This window comes from Phasianus colchicus, chromosome 3 (genome assembly GCF_987193195.1).
Source record: "Phasianus colchicus chromosome 3, bPhaCol1.hap1.1, whole genome shotgun sequence".
Classification (NCBI taxonomy): Eukaryota; Metazoa; Chordata; class Aves; order Galliformes; family Phasianidae; genus Phasianus; species Phasianus colchicus.
In genome coordinates, this window is record NC_143438.1 from 95,103,929 (window position 1) to 95,124,292 (window position 20,364).

The 20,364-nt window shown below is 53.5% G+C and overlaps 1 protein-coding gene across 1 annotated transcript in view; it reads left to right on the forward strand.

Annotated features, from left to right (window-relative positions):
- LOC116241279 (cytochrome P450 11B, mitochondrial-like) overlaps positions 1 to 20,364 on the forward strand; it is a 53,282-nt gene that overhangs the window by 16,201 nt on the left and 16,717 nt on the right. The window contains exon 5 of the mRNA XM_090138308.1: positions 18,550 to 18,704. Coding sequence (XP_089994434.1) covers positions 18,550 to 18,704 — 155 coding nt within the window. The remainder of the gene's footprint in view (positions 1 to 18,549; positions 18,705 to 20,364) is intronic.

Sequence of the window (20,364 nt, forward strand, 5' to 3'; positions counted from 1 at the left end):
AGCTGAGCGCTGCATCCAGAAGCTGTGCTGGGAATTTGGTGTCCAAAGTGACCCCAAAAGGACCCCAAAATTGACCTCCATAGTGATGCCACATGATGCAAAATGACCCCAAAACGGCCCTAAATGACCCCACAAACCCAAAAATGACCCCCAAAGGACCCCAAATGACCCCAAAATGACTCAATCTGACCCCAAATCCACCCAGCTGAGCGCTGCATCCAGAAGCTGTGCTGGGAGCTCTGTGCCCAAAGTGACCCCAAAATTGACCCTATAAAGATCCCAAAGTGCCCACAAATGAATCCTGAAACCCCAAAATGTCCCCAGCTGACCCCAAATCCCTCAATCCGACCCCAAATCCGCCCAGCTGAGCGCTGCATCCAGAAGCTGTGTTGGGAGCTCTGTGCCCAAAATGACCCCAAATGGATCCAAACCGACCCCAAATGACTCCAAATTACCCCATAAGGACCCTATAAAGACCCCAAAGTGCCCCTCGTTGACCCCTGAAGACCCCAAATGACCCCAAATCCCCCATTCTGACCCCAAATCCACCCAGCTGAGCGCTGCATCCTGAAGATGCGCTGGTGAGATCGGTCCCCAAAATGACCCCAAAATGTCCCTATAAAGACCCCAAAGTGCCCCCAGTTGACCCCTGAAACCCCATAATGACCCCAAATGACCCCAAAAGGACCCCAAAGTGCCCCCAGTTGTCTCCTGAAACCCCATAAAGACCCCAAATGACCCCAAAAGGACCCCAAAGTGCCCCCAGTTGTCTCCTGAAACCCCAAAAGGACCCCAAAGTGCCCCCTGTTGACCCCTGAGACCCCAAAATGACCCCAAATGGACCCCAAAGTGCCCCCATTTGACCCCTGAAACCCCAAAATGACCCATGTGACCCCAGATGACCCTCAATCCCCCATTCTGACCCCAAATCCACCCAGCTGAGCGCTGCATCCAGAAGCTGTGCTGGGAGTTTGGTGCCAAAGTGACCCCAAAATTGACCCTATAAAGACCCCAAAGTGCCCCCAGTTGGCCCCTGAAGACCCCAAAATGACCCCATATGACCCCAAATGACCCCAAATTCCCCAGAATGACCCCAAATGACCCCAAATCCCTCAATCCGACCCCAAATCCTCCCAGCTGAGCGCTGCATCCAGAAGCTGTGCTGGGAGCTCTGTGCCCAAAGTGACCCCAAAAGGACCCTATAAAGACCCCAAATGACTCCAAATTACCCCATAAGGACCTCAAAGTGCCCCCAGTTGACCACTGAAACCCCAAAATGACCCCAAATCCCCCATTCTGACCCCAAATCCGCCCAGCTGAGCGCTGCATCCAGAAACTGCGCTGGTGAGATCGGTCCCCAAAATGACCCCAAAATGTCCCTATAAAGACCCCAAAGTGCCCCCAGTTGACCCCTGAAACCCCATAATGACCCCAAAAGGACCCAAAGTGCCCCCTGTTGACCCCTGAAACCACATAATGACCCCAAATGATCCCAAAATGACCCCAAAAGGACTCCAAAGTGCTCCCTGTTGACCCCTGAAACCCCAAAATGACCCCAAAAGATCCCAAAGTGCCCCAGTTGTCCCCTGAAACCCCAAAATGACCCCAAATGATCCCTAAATGACCCCAAAAGGACCTCAAAGTGCCCCTGTTGAACGCTAAAACCCCAAAATGACCCCAAAAGGACCCCAAAATGCCCCCAGTTGTCCCCTGAAACCCCAAAATGACCCCAAATGACCCCGAAAGGACCCCAAAGTGCCCCCTGTTGACCCTTGAAACCCCATAATGACCCCAAAAAGACCCCAAAGTGCCCCCAGTTGACCCCTGAAACCCCATAATGACCCCAAATGATCCCTAAATGACCCCAAAAGGACTCCAAATTGCCCCCTGTTGACCCCTGAAACCCCAAAATGACCCCAAAAGGACCCCAAAGTGCCCCCTGTTGACCCATGAAACCCCAAAATGACCCCAAATGATCCCCAAATGACCCCAAAATGACCCCAAAGTGCCCCCTGTTGAACCCTGAAACCCCAAGAGGACCCCAAAGTGCCCCAGTTGTCCCCTGAAACCCCAAATGACACCAAATGACCCCAAAATGACCCCAAAAGGACCCCAAAGTGCCCCCAGTTGTCCCCTGAAACCCCAAAAGGACCCCAAAGTGCCCCCAGTTGTCCCCTGAAACCCCAAAATGACCCCAAATGATCCCAAAATGACCCCAAAAGGACTCCAAAGTGCCCCCAGTTGTCCCCTGAAACCCCATAATGACCCCAAAAGGACCCCAAAGTGCCCCTGTTGACCCCTGAAACCCCAAAATGACCCCAAATGATCCCAAAATGACCCCAAAAGGACCCCAAAGTGCCCCCTGTTGACCCCTGAAACCCCAAAATGACCCCAAAAGGACCCCAAAGTGCCCCCAGTTGTCCCCTGAAACCCCATAATGACCCCAAATGATCCCAAAATGACCCCAAAATGACCCCAAAGTGCCCCCTGTTGACCCCTGAAACCCCAAAATGACCCCAAATGATCCCAAAATGACCCCAAAAGGACCTCAAAGTGCCCCTGTTGAACCCTGAAACCCCAAAAGGACCCCAAAGTCACCCCAGTTGTCCCCTGAAACCCCATAATGACCCCAAATGACCCCAAAATGACCCCAAAAGGACCCCAAAGTGCCCTCTGTTGACCCCTGAAACCCCAAAAGGACCCCAAAGTGCCCCCAGTTGTCCCCTGTAACCCCAAAATGACCCCAAATGATCCCAAAATGACCCCAAAAGTACCCCAAAGTCCCCCCTGTTGACCCCTGAAACCCCAAAATGACCCCAAATGATCCCAAAATGACCCCAAAAGGACCTCAAAGTGCCCTCTGTTGACCCCTGAAACCCCAAAAGGCCCCCAAAAGGACCCCAATGTGCCCCCAGTTGTCCCCTGAAACCCCCAAATGACCCCAAATGACCCCAAAATGACCCCAAAAGGACCCCAAAGTGCCCTCTGTTGACCCCTGAAACCCCAAAAGGACCCCAAATGACCCCAAAATGACCCCAAAAGTACCCCAAAGTGCCCCCAGTTGTCCCCTGAAACCCCATAATGACCCCAAATGATCCCAAAATGACCCCAAAAGGACCTCAAAGTGCCCCTGTTGAACCCTGAAACCCCAAAAGGACCCCAAAGTGCCCCAGTTGTCCCCTGAAACCCCATAATGACCCCAAATGACCCCAAAATGACCCCAAAAGGACCCCAAAGTGCCCCCAGTTGTCCCCTGAAACCCCAAAAGGACCCCAAAGTGCCCCCAGTTGTCCCCTGAAACCCCAAAATGACCCCAAATGATCCCAAAATGACCCCAAAAGGACTCCAAAGTGCCCCCAGTTGTCCCCTGAAACCCCATAATGACCCCAAAAGGACCCCAAAGTGCCCCTGTTGACCCCTGAAACCCCAAAATGACCCCAAATGATCCCAAAATGACCCCAAAAGGACCCCAAAGTGCCCCCTGTTGACCCCTGAAACCCCAAAATGACCCCAAAAGGACCCCAAAGTGCCCCCAGTTGTCCCCTGAAACCCCATAATGACCCCAAATGATCCCAAAATGACCCCAAAATGACCCCAAAGTGCCCCCTGTTGACCCCTGAAACCCCAAAATGACCCCAAATGATCCCAAAATGACCCCAAAAGGACCTCAAAGTGCCCCTGTTGAACCCTGAAACCCCAAAAGGACCCCAAAGTCCCCCCAGTTGTCCCCTGTAACCCCAAAATGACCCCAAATGATCCCAAAATGACCCCAAAAGTACCCCAAAGTCCCCCCTGTTGACCCCTGAAACCCCAAAATGACCCCAAATGATCCGAAAATGACCCCAAAAGGACCCCAAAGTGCCCCCAGTTGTCCCCTGAAACCCCAAAAGGACCCCAAAGTGCCCCCAGTTGTCCCCTGAAACCCCCAAATGACCCCAAATGACCCCAAAATGACCCCAAAAGGACCCCAAAGTGCCCTCTGTTGACCCCTGAAACCCCAAAAGGACCCCAAATGACCCCAAAATGACCCCAAAAGTACCCCAAAGTGCCCCCAGTTGTCCCCTGAAACCCCATAATGACCCCAAATGATCCCAAAATGACCCCAAAAGGACCTCAAAGTGCCCCTGTTGAACCCTGAAACCCCAAAAGGACCCCAAAGTGCCCCAGTTGTCCCCTGAAACCCCAAAAGGACCCCAAAGTGCCCCCAGTTGTCCCCTGAAACCCCAAAAGGACCCCAAAGTGCCCCCAGTTGTCCCCTGAAACCCCAAAATGACCCCAAATGATCCCAAAATGACCCCAAAAGGACTCCAAAGTGCCCCCAGTTGTCCCCTGAAACCCCATAATGACCCCAAAAGGACCCCAAAGTGCCCCTGTTGACCCCTGAAACCCCAAAATGACCCCAAATGATCCCAAAATGACCCCAAAAGGACCCCAAAGTGCCCCCTGTTGACCCCTGAAACCCCAAAATGACCCCAAAAGGACCCCAAAGTGCCCCCAGTTGTCCCCTGAAACCCCATAATGACCCCAAATGATCCCAAAATGACCCCAAAATGACCCCAAAGTGCCCCCTGTTGACCCCTGAAACCCCAAAATGACCCCAAATGATCCCAAAATGACCCCAAAAGGACCTCAAAGTGCCCCTGTTGAACCCTGAAACCCCAAAAGGACCCCAAAGTCACCCCAGTTGTCCCCTGAAACCCCATAATGACCCCAAATGACCCCAAAATGACCCCAAAAGGACCCCAAAGTGCCCTCTGTTGACCCCTGAAACCCCAAAAGGACCCCAAAGTGCCCCCAGTTGTCCCCTGTAACCCCAAAATGACCCCAAATGATCCCAAAATGACCCCAAAAGTACCCCAAAGTCCCCCCTGTTGACCCCTGAAACCCCAAAATGACCCCAAATGATCCCAACATGACCCCAAAAGGACCTCAAAGTGCCCTCTGTTGACCCCTGAAACCCCAAAAGGCCCCCAAAAGGACCCCAATGTGCCCCCAGTTGTCCCCTGAAACCCCATAATGACCCCAAATGACCCCAAAATGACCCCAAAAGGACCCCAAAGTGCCCTCTGTTGACCCCTGAAACCCCAAAAGGACCCCAAATGACCCCAAAATGACCCCAAAAGTACCCCAAAGTGCCCCCAGTTGTCCCCTGAAACCCCATAATGACCCCAAATGATCCCAAAATGACCCCAAAAGGACCTCAAAGTGCCCCTGTTGAACCCTGAAACCCCAAAAGGACCCCAAAGTGCCCCAGTTGTCCCCTGAAACCCCAAAAGGACCCCAAAGTGCCCCCAGTTGTCCCCTGAAACCCCAAAAGGACCCCAAAGTGCCCCCAGTTGTCCCCTGAAACCCCAAAATGACCCCAAATGATCCCAAAATGACCCCAAAAGGACTCCAAAGTGCCCCCAGTTGTCCCCTGAAACCCCATAATGACCCCAAAAGGACCCCAAAGTGCCCCTGTTGACCCCTGAAACCCCAAAATGACCCCAAAAGGACCCCAAAGTGCCCCCAGTTGTCCCCTGAAACCCCATAATGACCCCAAATGATCCCAAAATGACCCCAAAATGACCCCAAAGTGCCCCCTGTTGACCCCTGAAACCCCAAAATGACCCCAAATGATCCCAAAATGACCCCAAAAGGACCTCAAAGTGCCCCTGTTGAACCCTGAAACCCCAAAAGGACCCCAAAGTCACCCCAGTTGTCCCCTGAAACCCCATAATGACCCCAAATGACCCCAAAATGACCCCAAAAGGACCCCAAAGTGCCCTCTGTTGACCCCTGAAACCCCAAAAGGACCCCAAAGTGCCCCCAGTTGTCCCCTGTAACCCCAAAATGACCCCAAATGATCCCAAAATGACCCCAAAAGGACCCCAAAGTCCCCCCTGTTGACCCCTGAAACCCCAAAATGACCCCAAATGATCCCAAAATGACCCCAAAAGGACCCCAAAGTGCCCTCTGTTGACCCCTGAAACCCCAAAAGGACCCCAAATGACCCCAAAATGACCCCAAAAGTACCCCAAAGTGCCCCCAGTTGTCCCCTGAAACCCCATAATGACCCCAAATGATCCCAAAATGACCCCAAAAGGACCTCAAAGTGCCCCTGTTGAACCCTGAAACCCCAAAAGGACCCCAAAGTGCCCCAGTTGTCCCCTGAAACCCCATAATGACCCCAAATGACCCCAAAATGACCCCAAAAGGACCCCAAAGTGCCCCCAGTTGTCCCCTGAAACCCCAAAAGGACCCCAAATGATCCCAAAATGACCCCAAAAGGACTCCAAAGTGCCCCCAGTTGTCCCCTGAAACCCCATAATGACCCCAAAAGGACCCCAAAGTGCCCCTGTTGACCCCTGAAACCCCAAAATGACCCCAAATGATCCCAAAATGACCCCAAAAGGACCCCAAAGTGCCCCCTGTTGACCCCTGAAACCCCAAAATGACCCCAAAAGGACCCCAAAGTGCCCCCAGTTGTCCCCTGAAACCCCATAATGACCCCAAATGATCCCAAAATGACCCCAAAATGACCCCAAAGTGCCCCCTGTTGACCCCTGAAACCCCAAAATGACCCCAAATGATCCCAAAATGACCCCAAAAGGACCTCAAAGTGCCCCTGTTGAACCCTGAAACCCCAAAAGGACCCCAAAGTCCCCCCAGTTGTCCCCTGTAACCCCAAAATGACCCCAAATGATCCCAAAATGACCCCAAAAGTACCCCAAAGTCCCCCCTGTTGACCCCTGAAACCCCAAAATGACCCCAAATGATCCGAAAATGACCCCAAAAGGACCCCAAAGTGCCCCCAGTTGTCCCCTGAAACCCCAAAAGGACCCCAAAGTGCCCCCAGTTGTCCCCTGAAACCCCCAAATGACCCCAAATGACCCCAAAATGACCCCAAAAGGACCCCAAAGTGCCCTCTGTTGACCCCTGAAACCCCAAAAGGACCCCAAATGACCCCAAAATGACCCCAAAAGGACCCCAATGTGCCCCCAGTTGTCCCCTGAAACCCCATAATGACCCCAAATGATCCCAAAATGACCCCAAAAGGACCTCAAAGTGCCCCTGTTGAACCCTGAAACCCCAAAAGGACCCCAAAGTGCCCCAGTTGTCCCCTGAAACCCCAAAAGGACCCCAAAGTGCCCCCAGTTGTCCCCTGAAACCCCAAAAGGACCCCAAAGTGCCCCCAGTTGTCCCCTGAAACCCCAAAATGACCCCAAATGATCCCAAAATGACCCCAAAAGGACTCCAAAGTGCCCCCAGTTGTCCCCTGAAACCCCATAATGACCCCAAAAGGACCCCAAAGTGCCCCTGTTGACCCCTGAAACCCCAAAATGACCCCAAATGATCCCAAAATGACCCCAAAAGGACCCCAAAGTGCCCCCTGTTGACCCCTGAAACCCCAAAATGACCCCAAAAGGACCCCAAAGTGCCCCCAGTTGTCCCCTGAAACCCCATAATGACCCCAAATGATCCCAAAATGACCCCAAAATGACCCCAAAGTGCCCCCTGTTGACCCCTGAAACCCCAAAATGACCCCAAATGATCCCAAAATGACCCCAAAAGGACCTCAAAGTGCCCCTGTTGAACCCTGAAACCCCAAAAGGACCCCAAAGTCCCCCCAGTTGTCCCCTGTAACCCCAAAATGACCCCAAATGATCCCAAAATGACCCCAAAAGTACCCCAAAGTCCCCCCTGTTGACCCCTGAAACCCCAAAATGACCCCAAATGATCCGAAAATGACCCCAAAAGGACCTCAAAGTGCCCCCAGTTGTCCCCTGAAACCCCAAAAGGACCCCAAAGTGCCCCCAGTTGTCCCCTGAAACCCCCAAATGACCCCAAATGACCCCAAAATGACCCCAAAAGGACCCCAAAGTGCCCTCTGTTGACCCCTGAAACCCCAAAAGGACCCCAAATGACCCCAAAATGACCCCAAAAGTACCCCAAAGTGCCCCCAGTTGTCCCCTGAAACCCCATAATGACCCCAAATGATCCCAAAATGACCCCAAAAGGACCTCAAAGTGCCCCTGTTGAACCCTGAAACCCCAAAAGGACCCCAAAGTGCCCCAGTTGTCCCCTGAAACCCCAAATGACACCAAATGACCCCAAAATGACCCCAAAAGGACCCCAAAGTGCCCCCTGTTGAAACCTGAAACCCCAAAAGGACCCCAAAGTGCCCCCAGTTGTCCCCTGAAACCCCAAAATGACCCCAAATGATCCCAAAATGACCCCAAAAGGACTCCAAAGTGCCCCCAGTTGTCCCCTGAAACCCCATAATGACCCCAAAAGGACCCCAAAGTGCCCCTGTTGACCCCTGAAACCCCAAAATGACCCCAAATGATCCCAAAATGACCCCAAAAGGACCCCAAAGTGCCCCCTGTTGACCCCTGAAACCCCAAAATGACCCCAAAAGGACCCCAAAGTGCCCCCAGTTGTCCCCTGAAACCCCATAATGACCCCAAATGATCCCAAAATGACCCCAAAATGACCCCAAAGTGCCCCCTGTTGACCCCTGAAACCCCAAAATGACCCCAAATGATCCCAAAATGACCCCAAAAGGACCTCAAAGTGCCCCTGTTGAACCCTGAAACCCCAAAAGGACCCCAAAGTCCCCCCAGTTGTCCCCTGTAACCCCAAAATGACCCCAAATGATCCCAAAATGACCCCAAAAGTACCCCAAAGTCCCCCCTGTTGACCCCTGAAACCCCAAAATGACCCCAAATGATCCGAAAATGACCCCAAAAGGACCCCAAAGTGCCCCCAGTTGTCCCCTGAAACCCCAAAAGGACCCCAAAGTGCCCCCAGTTGTCCCCTGAAACCCCCAAATGACCCCAAATGACCCCAAAATGACCCCAAAAGGACCCCAAAGTGCCCTCTGTTGACCCCTGAAACCCCAAAAGGACCCCAAATGACCCCAAAATGACCCCAAAAGTACCCCAAAGTGCCCCCAGTTGTCCCCTGAAACCCCATAATGACCCCAAATGATCCCAAAATGACCCCAAAAGGACCTCAAAGTGCCCCTGTTGAACCCTGAAACCCCAAAAGGACCCCAAAGTGCCCCAGTTGTCCCCTGAAACCCCAAAAGGACCCCAAAGTGCCCCCAGTTGTCCCCTGAAACCCCAAAAGGACCCCAAAGTGCCCCCAGTTGTCCCCTGAAACCCCAAAATGACCCCAAATGATCCCAAAATGACCCCAAAAGGACTCCAAAGTGCCCCCAGTTGTCCCCTGAAACCCCATAATGACCCCAAAAGGACCCCAAAGTGCCCCTGTTGACCCCTGAAACCCCAAAATGACCCCAAATGATCCCAAAATGACCCCAAAAGGACCCCAAAGTGCCCCCTGTTGACCCCTGAAACCCCAAAATGACCCCAAAAGGACCCCAAAGTGCCCCCAGTTGTCCCCTGAAACCCCATAATGACCCCAAATGATCCCAAAATGACCCCAAAATGACCCCAAAGTGCCCCCTGTTGACCCCTGAAACCCCAAAATGACCCCAAATGATCCCAAAATGACCCCAAAAGGACCTCAAAGTGCCCCTGTTGAACCCTGAAACCCCAAAAGGACCCCAAAGTCACCCCAGTTGTCCCCTGAAACCCCATAATGACCCCAAATGACCCCAAAATGACCCCAAAAGGACCCCAAAGTGCCCTCTGTTGACCCCTGAAACCCCAAAAGGACCCCAAAGTGCCCCCAGTTGTCCCCTGTAACCCCAAAATGACCCCAAATGATCCCAAAATGACCCCAAAAGTACCCCAAAGTCCCCCCTGTTGACCCCTGAAACCCCAAAATGACCCCAAATGATCCCAAAATGACCCCAAAAGGACCTCAAAGTGCCCTCTGTTGACCCCTGAAACCCCAAAAGGCCCCCAAAAGGACCCCAATGTGCCCCCAGTTGTCCCCTGAAACCCCATAATGACCCCAAATGATCCCAAAATGACCCCAAAATGACCCCAAAGTGCCCCCTGTTGACCCCTGAAACCCCAAAATGACCCCAAATGATCCCAAAATGACCCCAAAAGGACCTCAAAGTGCCCCCAGTTGTCCCCTGAAACCCCATAATGACCCCAAATGACCCCAAAATGACCCCAAAAGGACCTCAAAGTGCCCCTGTTGAACCCTGAAACCCCAAAAGGACCCCAAAGTGCCCCAGTTGTCCCCTGAAACCCCATAATGACCCCAAATGATCCCAAAATGACCCCAAAAGGACCCCAAAGTGCCCCCAGTTGTCCCCTGAAACCCCAAAAGGACCCCAAAGTGCCCCCAGTTGTCCCCTGAAACCCCAAAATGACCCCAAATGATCCCAAAATGACCCCAAAAGGACTCCAAAGTGCCCCCAGTTGTCCCCTGAAACCCCAAAAGGACCCCAAAGTGCCCCCAGTTGTCCCCTGAAACCCCAAAATGACCCCAAATGATCCCAAAATGACCCCAAAAGGACCCCAAAGTGCCCCTGTTGACCCCTGAAACCCCAAAATGACCCCAAATGATCCCAAAATGACCCCAAAAGGACCCCAAAGTGCCCCCTGTTGACCCCTGAAACCCCAAAATGACCCCAAAAGGACCCCAAAGTGCCCCCAGTTGTCCCCTGAAACCCCATAATGACCCCAAATGATCCCAAAATGACCCCAAAAGGACCCCAAAGTGCCCTCTGTTGACCCCTGAAACCCCAAAAGGACCCCAAATGACCCCAAAATGACCCCAAAAGTACCCCAAAGTGCCCCCAGTTGTCCCCTGAAACCCCATAATGACCCCAAATGATCCCAAAATGACCCCAAAAGGACCTCAAAGTGCCCCTGTTGAACCCTGAAACCCCAAAAGGACCCCAAAGTGCCCCAGTTGTCCCCTGAAACCCCAAAAGGACCCCAAAGTGCCCCCAGTTGTCCCCTGAAACCCCAAAAGGACCCCAAAGTGCCCCCAGTTGTCCCCTGAAACCCCAAAATGACCCCAAATGATCCCAAAATGACCCCAAAAGGACTCCAAAGTGCCCCCAGTTGTCCCCTGAAACCCCATAATGACCCCAAAAGGACCCCAAAGTGCCCCTGTTGACCCCTGAAACCCCAAAATGACCCCAAATGATCCCAAAATGACCCCAAAAGGACCCCAAAGTGCCCCCTGTTGACCCCTGAAACCCCAAAATGACCCCAAAAGGACCCCAAAGTGCCCCCAGTTGTCCCCTGAAACCCCATAATGACCCCAAATGATCCCAAAATGACCCCAAAATGACCCCAAAGTGCCCCCTGTTGACCCCTGAAACCCCAAAATGACCCCAAATGATCCCAAAATGACCCCAAAAGGACCTCAAAGTGCCCCTGTTGAACCCTGAAACCCCAAAAGGACCCCAAAGTCACCCCAGTTGTCCCCTGAAACCCCATAATGACCCCAAATGACCCCAAAATGACCCCAAAAGGACCCCAAAGTGCCCTCTGTTGACCCCTGAAACCCCAAAAGGACCCCAAAGTGCCCCCAGTTGTCCCCTGTAACCCCAAAATGACCCCAAATGATCCCAAAATGACCCCAAAAGTACCCCAAAGTCCCCCCTGTTGACCCCTGAAACCCCAAAATGACCCCAAATGATCCCAAAATGACCCCAAAAGGACCTCAAAGTGCCCTCTGTTGACCCCTGAAACCCCAAAAGGCCCCCAAAAGGACCCCAATGTGCCCCCAGTTGTCCCCTGAAACCCCATAATGACCCCAAATGATCCCAAAATGACCCCAAAATGACCCCAAAGTGCCCCCTGTTGACCCCTGAAACCCCAAAATGACCCCAAATGATCCCAAAATGACCCCAAAAGGACCTCAAAGTGCCCCCAGTTGTCCCCTGAAACCCCATAATGACCCCAAATGACCCCAAAATGACCCCAAAAGGACCTCAAAGTGCCCCTGTTGAACCCTGAAACCCCAAAAGGACCCCAAAGTGCCCCAGTTGTCCCCTGAAACCCCATAATGACCCCAAATGACCCCAAAATGACCCCAAAAGGACCCCAAAGTGCCCCCAGTTGTCCCCTGAAACCCCAAAAGGACCCCAAAGTGCCCCCAGTTGTCCCCTGAAACCCCAAAATGACCCCAAATGATCCCAAAATGACCCCAAAAGGACCCCAAAGTGCCCCTGTTGACCCCTGAAACCCCAAAATGACCCCAAATGATCCCAAAATGACCCCAAAAGGACCCCAAAGTGCCCCCTGTTGACCCCTGAAACCCCAAAATGACCCCAAAAGGACCCCAAAGTGCCCCCAGTTGTCCCCTGAAACCCCATAATGACCCCAAATGATCCCAAAATGACCCCAAAATGACCCCAAAGTGCCCCCTGTTGACCCCTGAAACCCCAAAATGACCCCAAATGATCCCAAAATGACCCCAAAAGGACCTCAAAGTGCCCCTGTTGAACCCTGAAACCCCAAAAGGACCCCAAAGTCCCCCCAGTTGTCCCCTGTAACCCCAAAATGACCCCAAATGATCCCAAAATGACCCCAAAAGTACCCCAAAGTCCCCCCTGTTGACCCCTGAAACCCCAAAATGACCCCAAATGATCCGAAAATGACCCCAAAAGGACCCCAAAGTGCCCCCAGTTGTCCCCTGAAACCCCAAAAGGACCCCAAAGTGCCCCCAGTTGTCCCCTGAAACCCCCAAATGACCCCAAATGACCCCAAAATGACCCCAAAAGGACCCCAAAGTGCCCTCTGTTGACCCCTGAAACCCCAAAAGGACCCCAAATGACCCCAAAATGACCCCAAAAGTACCCCAAAGTGCCCCCAGTTGTCCCCTGAAACCCCATAATGACCCCAAATGATCCCAAAATGACCCCAAAAGGACCTCAAAGTGCCCCTGTTGAACCCTGAAACCCCAAAAGGACCCCAAAGTGCCCCAGTTGTCCCCTGAAACCCCAAAAGGACCCCAAAGTGCCCCCAGTTGTCCCCTGAAACCCCAAAATGACCCCAAATGATCCCAAAATGACCCCAAAAGGACTCCAAAGTGCCCCCAGTTGTCCCCTGAAACCCCATAATGACCCCAAAAGGACCCCAAAGTGCCCCTGTTGACCCCTGAAACCCCAAAATGACCCCAAATGATCCCAAAATGACCCCAAAAGGACCCCAAAGTGCCCCCTGTTGACCCCTGAAACCCCAAAATGACCCCAAAAGGACCCCAAAGTGCCCCCAGTTGTCCCCTGAAACCCCATAATGACCCCAAATGATCCCAAAATGACCCCAAAATGACCCCAAAGTGCCCCCTGTTGACCCCTGAAACCCCAAAATGACCCCAAATGATCCCAAAATGACCCCAAAAGGACCTCAAAGTGCCCCTGTTGAACCCTGAAACCCCAAAAGGACCCCAAAGTCACCCCAGTTGTCCCCTGAAACCCCATAATGACCCCAAATGACCCCAAAATGACCCCAAAAGGACCCCAAAGTGCCCTCTGTTGACCCCTGAAACCCCAAAAGGACCCCAAAGTGCCCCCAGTTGTCCCCTGTAACCCCAAAATGACCCCAAATGATCCCAAAATGACCCCAAAAGTACCCCAAAGTCCCCCCTGTTGACCCCTGAAACCCCAAAATGACCCCAAATGATCCCAAAATGACCCCAAAAGGACCTCAAAGTGCCCTCTGTTGACCCCTGAAACCCCAAAAGGCCCCCAAAAGGACCCCAATGTGCCCCCAGTTGTCCCCTGAAACCCCCAAATGACCCCAAATGACCCCAAAATGACCCCAAAAGGACCCCAAAGTGCCCTCTGTTGACCCCTGAAACCCCAAAAGGACCCCAAATGACCCCAAAATGACCCCAAAAGTACCCCAAAGTGCCCCCAGTTGTCCCCTGAAACCCCATAATGACCCCAAATGATCCCAAAATGACCCCAAAAGGACCTCAAAGTGCCCCTGTTGAACCCTGAAACCCCAAAAGGACCCCAAAGTGCCCCAGTTGTCCCCTGAAACCCCAAAAGGACCCCAAAGTGCCCCCAGTTGTCCCCTGAAACCCCAAAAGGACCCCAAAGTGCCCCCAGTTGTCCCCTGAAACCCCAAAATGACCCCAAATGATCCCAAAATGACCCCAAAAGGACTCCAAAGTGCCCCCAGTTGTCCCCTGAAACCCCATAATGACCCCAAAAGGACCCCAAAGTGCCCCTGTTGACCCCTGAAACCCCAAAATGACCCCAAATGATCCCAAAATGACCCCAAAAGGACCCCAAAGTGCCCCCTGTTGACCCCTGAAACCCCAAAATGACCCCAAAAGGACCCCAAAGTGCCCCCAGTTGTCCCCTGAAACCCCATAATGACCCCAAATGATCCCAAAATGACCCCAAAATGACCCCAAAGTGCCCCCTGTTGACCCCTGAAACCCCAAAATGACCCCAAATGATCCCAAAATGACCCCAAAAGGACCTCAAAGTGCCCCTGTTGAACCCTGAAACCCCAAAAGGACCCCAAAGTCACCCCAGTTGTCCCCTGAAACCCCATAATGACCCCAAATGACCCCAAAATGACCCCAAAAGGACCCCAAAGTGCCCTCTGTTGACCCCTGAAACCCCAAAAGGACCCCAAAGTGCCCCCAGTTGTCCCCTGTAACCCCAAAATGACCCCAAATGATCCCAAAATGACCCCAAAAGTACCCCAAAGTCCCCCCTGTTGACCCCTGAAACCCCAAAATGACCCCAAATGATCCCAAAATGACCCCAAAAGGACCTCAAAGTGCCCTCTGTTGACCCCTGAAACCCCAAAAGGCCCCCAAAAGGACCCCAATGTGCCCCCAGTTGTCCCCTGAAACCCCCAAATGACCCCAAATGACCCCAAAATGACCCCAAAAGGACCCCAAAGTGCCCTCTGTTGACCCCCGAAACCCCAAAAGGACCCCAAATGACCCCAAAATGACCCCAAAAGTACCCCAAAGTGCCCCCAGTTGTCCCCTGAAACCCCATAATGACCCCAAATGATCCCAAAATGACCCCAAAAGGACCTCAAAGTGCCCCTGTTGAACCCTGAAACCCCAAAAGGACCCCAAAGTGCCCCAGTTGTCCCCTGAAACCCCATAATGACCCCAAATGACCCCAAAATGACCCCAAAAGGACCCCAAAGTGCCCCCAGTTGTCCCCTGAAACCCCAAAATGACCCCAAATGATCCCAAAATGACCCCAAAAGGACTCCAAAGTGCCCCCAGTTGTCCCCTGAAACCCCATAATGACCCCAAAAGGACCCCAAAGTGCCCCTGTTGACCCCTGAAACCCCAAAATGACCCCAAATGATCCCAAAATGACCCCAAAAGGACCCCAAAGTGCCCCCTGTTGACCCCTGAAACCCCAAAATGACCCCAAAAGGACCCCAAAGTGCCCCCAGTTGTCCCCTGAAACCCCATAATGACCCCAAATGACCCCAAAATGACCCCAAAATGACCCCAAAGTGCCCCCTGTTGACCCCTGAAACCCCATAATGACCCCAAATGATCCCAAAATGACCCCAAAAGGACCTCAAAGTGCCCCTGTTGAACCCTGAAACCCCAAAAGGACCCCAAAGTCCCCCCAGTTGTCCCCTGAAACCCCATAATGACCCCAAATGACCCCAAAATGACCCCAAAAGGACCCCAAAGTGCCCTCTGTTGACCCCTGAAACCCCAAAAGGACCCCAAAGTGCCCCCAGTTGTCCCCTGTAACCCCAAAATGACCCCAAATGATCCCAAAATGACCCCAAAAGTACCCCAAAGTCCCCCCTGTTGACCCCTGAAACCCCAAAATGACCCCAAATGATCCCAAAATGACCCCAAAAGGACCTCAAAGTGCCCTCTGTTGACCCCTGAAACCCCAAAAGGCCCCCAAAAGGACCCCAATGTGCCCCCAGTTGTCCCCTGAAACCCCAAAATGACCCCAAATGATCCGAAAATGACCCCAAAAGGACCCCAAAGTGCCCCCAGTTGTCCCCTGAAACCCCAAAAGGACCCCAAAGTGCCCCCAGTTGTCCCCTGAAACCCCCAAATGACCCCAAATGACCCCAAAATGACCCCAAAAGGACCCCAAAGTGCCCTCTGTTGACCCCTGAAACCCCAAAAGGACCCCAAATGACCCCAAAATGACCCCAAAAGTACCCCAAAGTGCCCCCAGTTGTCCCCTGAAACCCCATAATGACCCCAAATGATCCCAAAATGACCCCAAAAGGACCTCAAAGTGCCCCTGTTGAACCCTGAAACCCCAAAAGGACCCCAAAGTGCCCCAGTTGTCCCCTGAAACCCCATAATGACCCCAAATGACCCCAAAATGACCCCAAAAGGACCCCAAAGTGCCCCCAGTTGTCCCCTGAAACCCCAAAAGGACCCCAAAGTGCCCCCAGTTGTCCCCTGAAACCCCAAAATGACCCCAAATGATCCCAAAATGACCCCAAAAGGACTCCAAAGTGCCCCCAGTTGTCCCCTGAAACCCCATAATGACCCCAAAAGGACCCCAAAGTGCCCCTGTTGACCCCTGAAACCCCAAAATGACCCCAAATGATCCCAAAATGACCCCAAAAGGACCCCAAAGTGCCCCCTGTTGACCCCTGAAACCCCAAAATGACCCCAAAAGGACCCCAAAGTGCCCCCAGTTGTCCCCTGAAACCCCATAATGATCCCAAAATGATCCCAAAATGACCCCAAAATGACCCCAAAGTGCCCCCTGTTGACCCCTGAAACCCCAAAATGACCCCAAATGATCCCAAAATGACCCCAAAAGGACCTCAAAGTGCCCCTGTTGAACCCTGAAACCCCAAAAGGACCCCAAAGTCACCCCAGTTGTCCCCTGAAACCCCATAATGACCCCAAATGACCCCAAAATGACCCCAAAAGGACCCCAAAGTGCCCTCTGTTGACCCCTGAAACCCCAAAAGGACCCCAAAGTGCCCCCAGTTGTCCCCTGTAACCCCAAAATGACCCCAAATGATCCCAAAATGACCCCAAAAGTACCCCAAAGTCCCCCCTGTTGACCCCTGAAACCCCAAAATGACCCCAAATGATCCCAAAATGACCCCAAAAGGACCTCAAAGTGCCCTCTGTTGACCCCTGAAACCCCAAAAGGCCCCCAAAAGGACCCCAAAGTGCCCCCAGTTGTCCCCTGAAACCCCAAAATGACCCCAAATGATCCCAAAATGACCCCAAAAGGACTCCAAAGTGCCCCCAGTTGTCCCCTGAAACCCCATAATGACCCCAAAAGGACCCCAAAGTGCCCCTGTTGACCCCTGAAACCCCAAAATGACCCCAAATGATCCCAAAATGACCCCAAAAGGACCCCAAAGTGCCCCCTGTTGACCCCTGAAACCCCAAAATGACCCCAAAAGGACCCCAAAGTGCCCCCAGTTGTCCCCTGAAACCCCATAATGACCCCAAATGATCCCAAAATGACCCCAAAATGACCCCAAAGTGCCCCCTGTTGACCCCTGAAACCCCAAAATGACCCCAAATGATCCCAAAATGACCCCAAAAGGACCTCAAAGTGCCCCTGTTGAACCCTGAAACCCCAAAAGGACCCCAAAGTCCCCCCAGTTGTCCCCTGAAACCCCATAATGACCCCAAATGACCCCAAAATGACCCCAAAAGGACCCCAAAGTGCCCTCTGTTGACCCCTGAAACCCCAAAAGGACCCCAAAGTGCCCCCAGTTGTCCCCTGTAACCCCAAAATGACCCCAAATGATCCCAAAATGACCCCAAAAGTACCCCAAAGTCCCCCCTGTTGACCCCTGAAACCCCAAAATGACCCCAAATGATCCCAAAATGACCCCAAAAGGACCTCAAAGTGCCCTCTGTTGACCCCTGAAACCCCAAAAGGCCCCCAAAAGGACCCCAATGTGCCCCCAGTTGTCCCCTGAAACCCCATAATGACCCCAAATGATCCGAAAATGACCCCAAAAGGACCCCAAAGTGCCCCCAGTTGTCCCCTGAAACCCCAAAAGGACCCCAAAGTGCCCCCAGTTGTCCCCTGAAACCCCAAAATGACCCCAAATGACCCCAAAATGACCCCAAAAGGACCCCAAAGTGCCCTCTGTTGACCCCTGAAACCCCAAAAGGACCCCAAATGACCCCAAAATGACCCCAAAAGTACCCCAAAGTGCCCCCAGTTGTCCCCTGAAACCCCATAATGACCCCAAATGATCCCAAAATGACCCCAAAAGGACCTCAAAGTGCCCCTGTTGAACCCTGAAACCCCAAAAGGACCCCAAAGTGCCCCAGTTGTCCCCTGAAACCCCAAAATGACCCCAAATGATCCCAAAATGACCCCAAAAGGACTCCAAAGTGCCCCCAGTTGTCCCCTGAAACCCCAAAATGACCCCAAAAGGACCCCAAAGTGCCCCTGTTGACCCCTGAAACCCCAAAATGACCCCAAATGATCTCTAAATGACCCCCAAAAGAACCCCAAAGTGCCCCCTGTTGACCCCTGAAACCCCATAATGACCCCAAATGACCCCAAATCCCCCATTCTGCCCCCAAACCCGCCCAGCTGAGCGCTGCATCCAGAAGCTGTGCTGGGAACTGTGTGCCCAAAGTGACCCCAAATGACCCCATGTGACCCCAAATGGCCCCAATTGACCCCAAATCCCCCATTCTGCCCCCAAACCCGCCCAGCTGACCGCTGCATCCAGAAGCTGTGCCAGGAGTTCGGTGCCGGGCGGTCGCGGCACACGGTTGGCATCATGGCTGAGCTGCTGCTGAGGGCTGAGCTGCCCCTCGATGCCATCCGTGCCAACCTCACCGAGTTCACCGCCGGCGGAGTCGATACGGTGAGCTGGGGGGCGATATGGGGTGGTGTTGGGGGGCTATGGGGTGCTATGGGGTGATGCTGGGGGGCTATGGGGTGATATAGGGTGGTATTGGGGTGCCATGAGGTGGTACTGGGTGCTACTGGGGGGCTATGGGGTGATATAGGGTGGTACTGGGGGGCTATGGGGTGGTACTGGGGGGCTATGGGGTGATATAGGGTGGTATTGGGGTGCCATGAGGTGGTACTGGGTGCTACTGGGGGGCTATGGGGTGATATAGGGTGGTACTGGGGGCCTATGGGGTGGTACTGGGGGGCTATGGGGTGATATTGGGGGGCTATGGGATGTTATGGGGTGGTAACTGGGGGTTATGGACTGATATCAGGGGGCTATCGGGTGGTACTGGGGGCTGTGGGGTGCTATGGGGTGGTACTGGGGGGCTATGGGGTGATATGGGGTGGTATTGGGGGGCTATGGGGTGGTATTGGCGTGGTATTGGGGTGCTATGGGGTGATATAGGGTGGTACTGGTGGGCTATGGGGTGCTATGGGGTGATATAGGGTGGTATTGGGGTGCTATGGGGTGGTACTGAGGGGCTATGGGGTGATATGGGGTGATATAGGGTGGTATTGGGGTGCTATGGGGTGGTACTGCGGGGCTAGGGGGTGATATAGGGTGGTACTGGGGGGCTATGGGATGCTATGGGGTGGTACTGTATGGCTATGGGGTGGTACTGGGGTGGTACTGGGGGGCTATGGGGTGATATAGGGTGATATTGGGGTGCTATGGGGTGGTACTGCGGGGCTAGGGGGTGCTATGGGGTGGTACTGGGGGGCTATGGGGTGGTACTGGGGGGCTATGGGGTGATATAGGGTGATATTGGGGTGCTATGGGGTGGTACTGGGGGGCTAGGGGGTGATATAGGGTGGTATTGGGGGGCTATGGGATGCTATGGGGTGGTACTGAGGGGCTATGGGGTGGTATTGGGGTGCTCTGGGGTGATATTGGGGTGCTATGGGGTGGTACTGGGGGGGCTATGGGGGGATATAGGGTGGTATTGCGGTGGTACTGGGAGGCTATGGCGTGGTATTGGGGTGCTATGGGGTGGTACTGGGAGGCTATGGGGTGCTATGGGGTGGTACTGGGGGGCTATGGGGTGGTATTGGGGTATTATTGGGGTGCCATGGGGTGCTATAGGGTGGTATTGGGGTGCTATAGGGTGGTACTGGGGGACTATGGAGTGATATAGGGTGGTACTGGGGGGCTATGGGGTGCTATGGGGTGGTATTAGGGTGCTATGGGGTGATATAGGGTGGTGTAGGGTTGTGGGGTGCTATAGGGTGCTATAGGGTTTTATAGGGTGGTATAGCATTGTGGGGTGATATCGGGGTGCTGTGGGGCGCTATGGGGTGATATAGGGTGGTGTTGTGGGGTGACATTGGGTGCTATAGGGTTTTCTAGGGTGGTGTGGGGTTGCGGGGTGATATTGGGGTGCTATGGGGTGATATAGGGTTGTGGGGTGATAGCAGGGTGCTATAGGGTGCTATGGGGTGATATAGGGTTGTGGGGTGATAGCAGGGTGCTATAGGGTGCTATGGGGTGATACAGGGTTGTGGGGTGATAGCAGGGTGCTATAGGGCGCTATGGGGTGTTATAGGGTGGTGTTGGGGCTTGTGGGGTG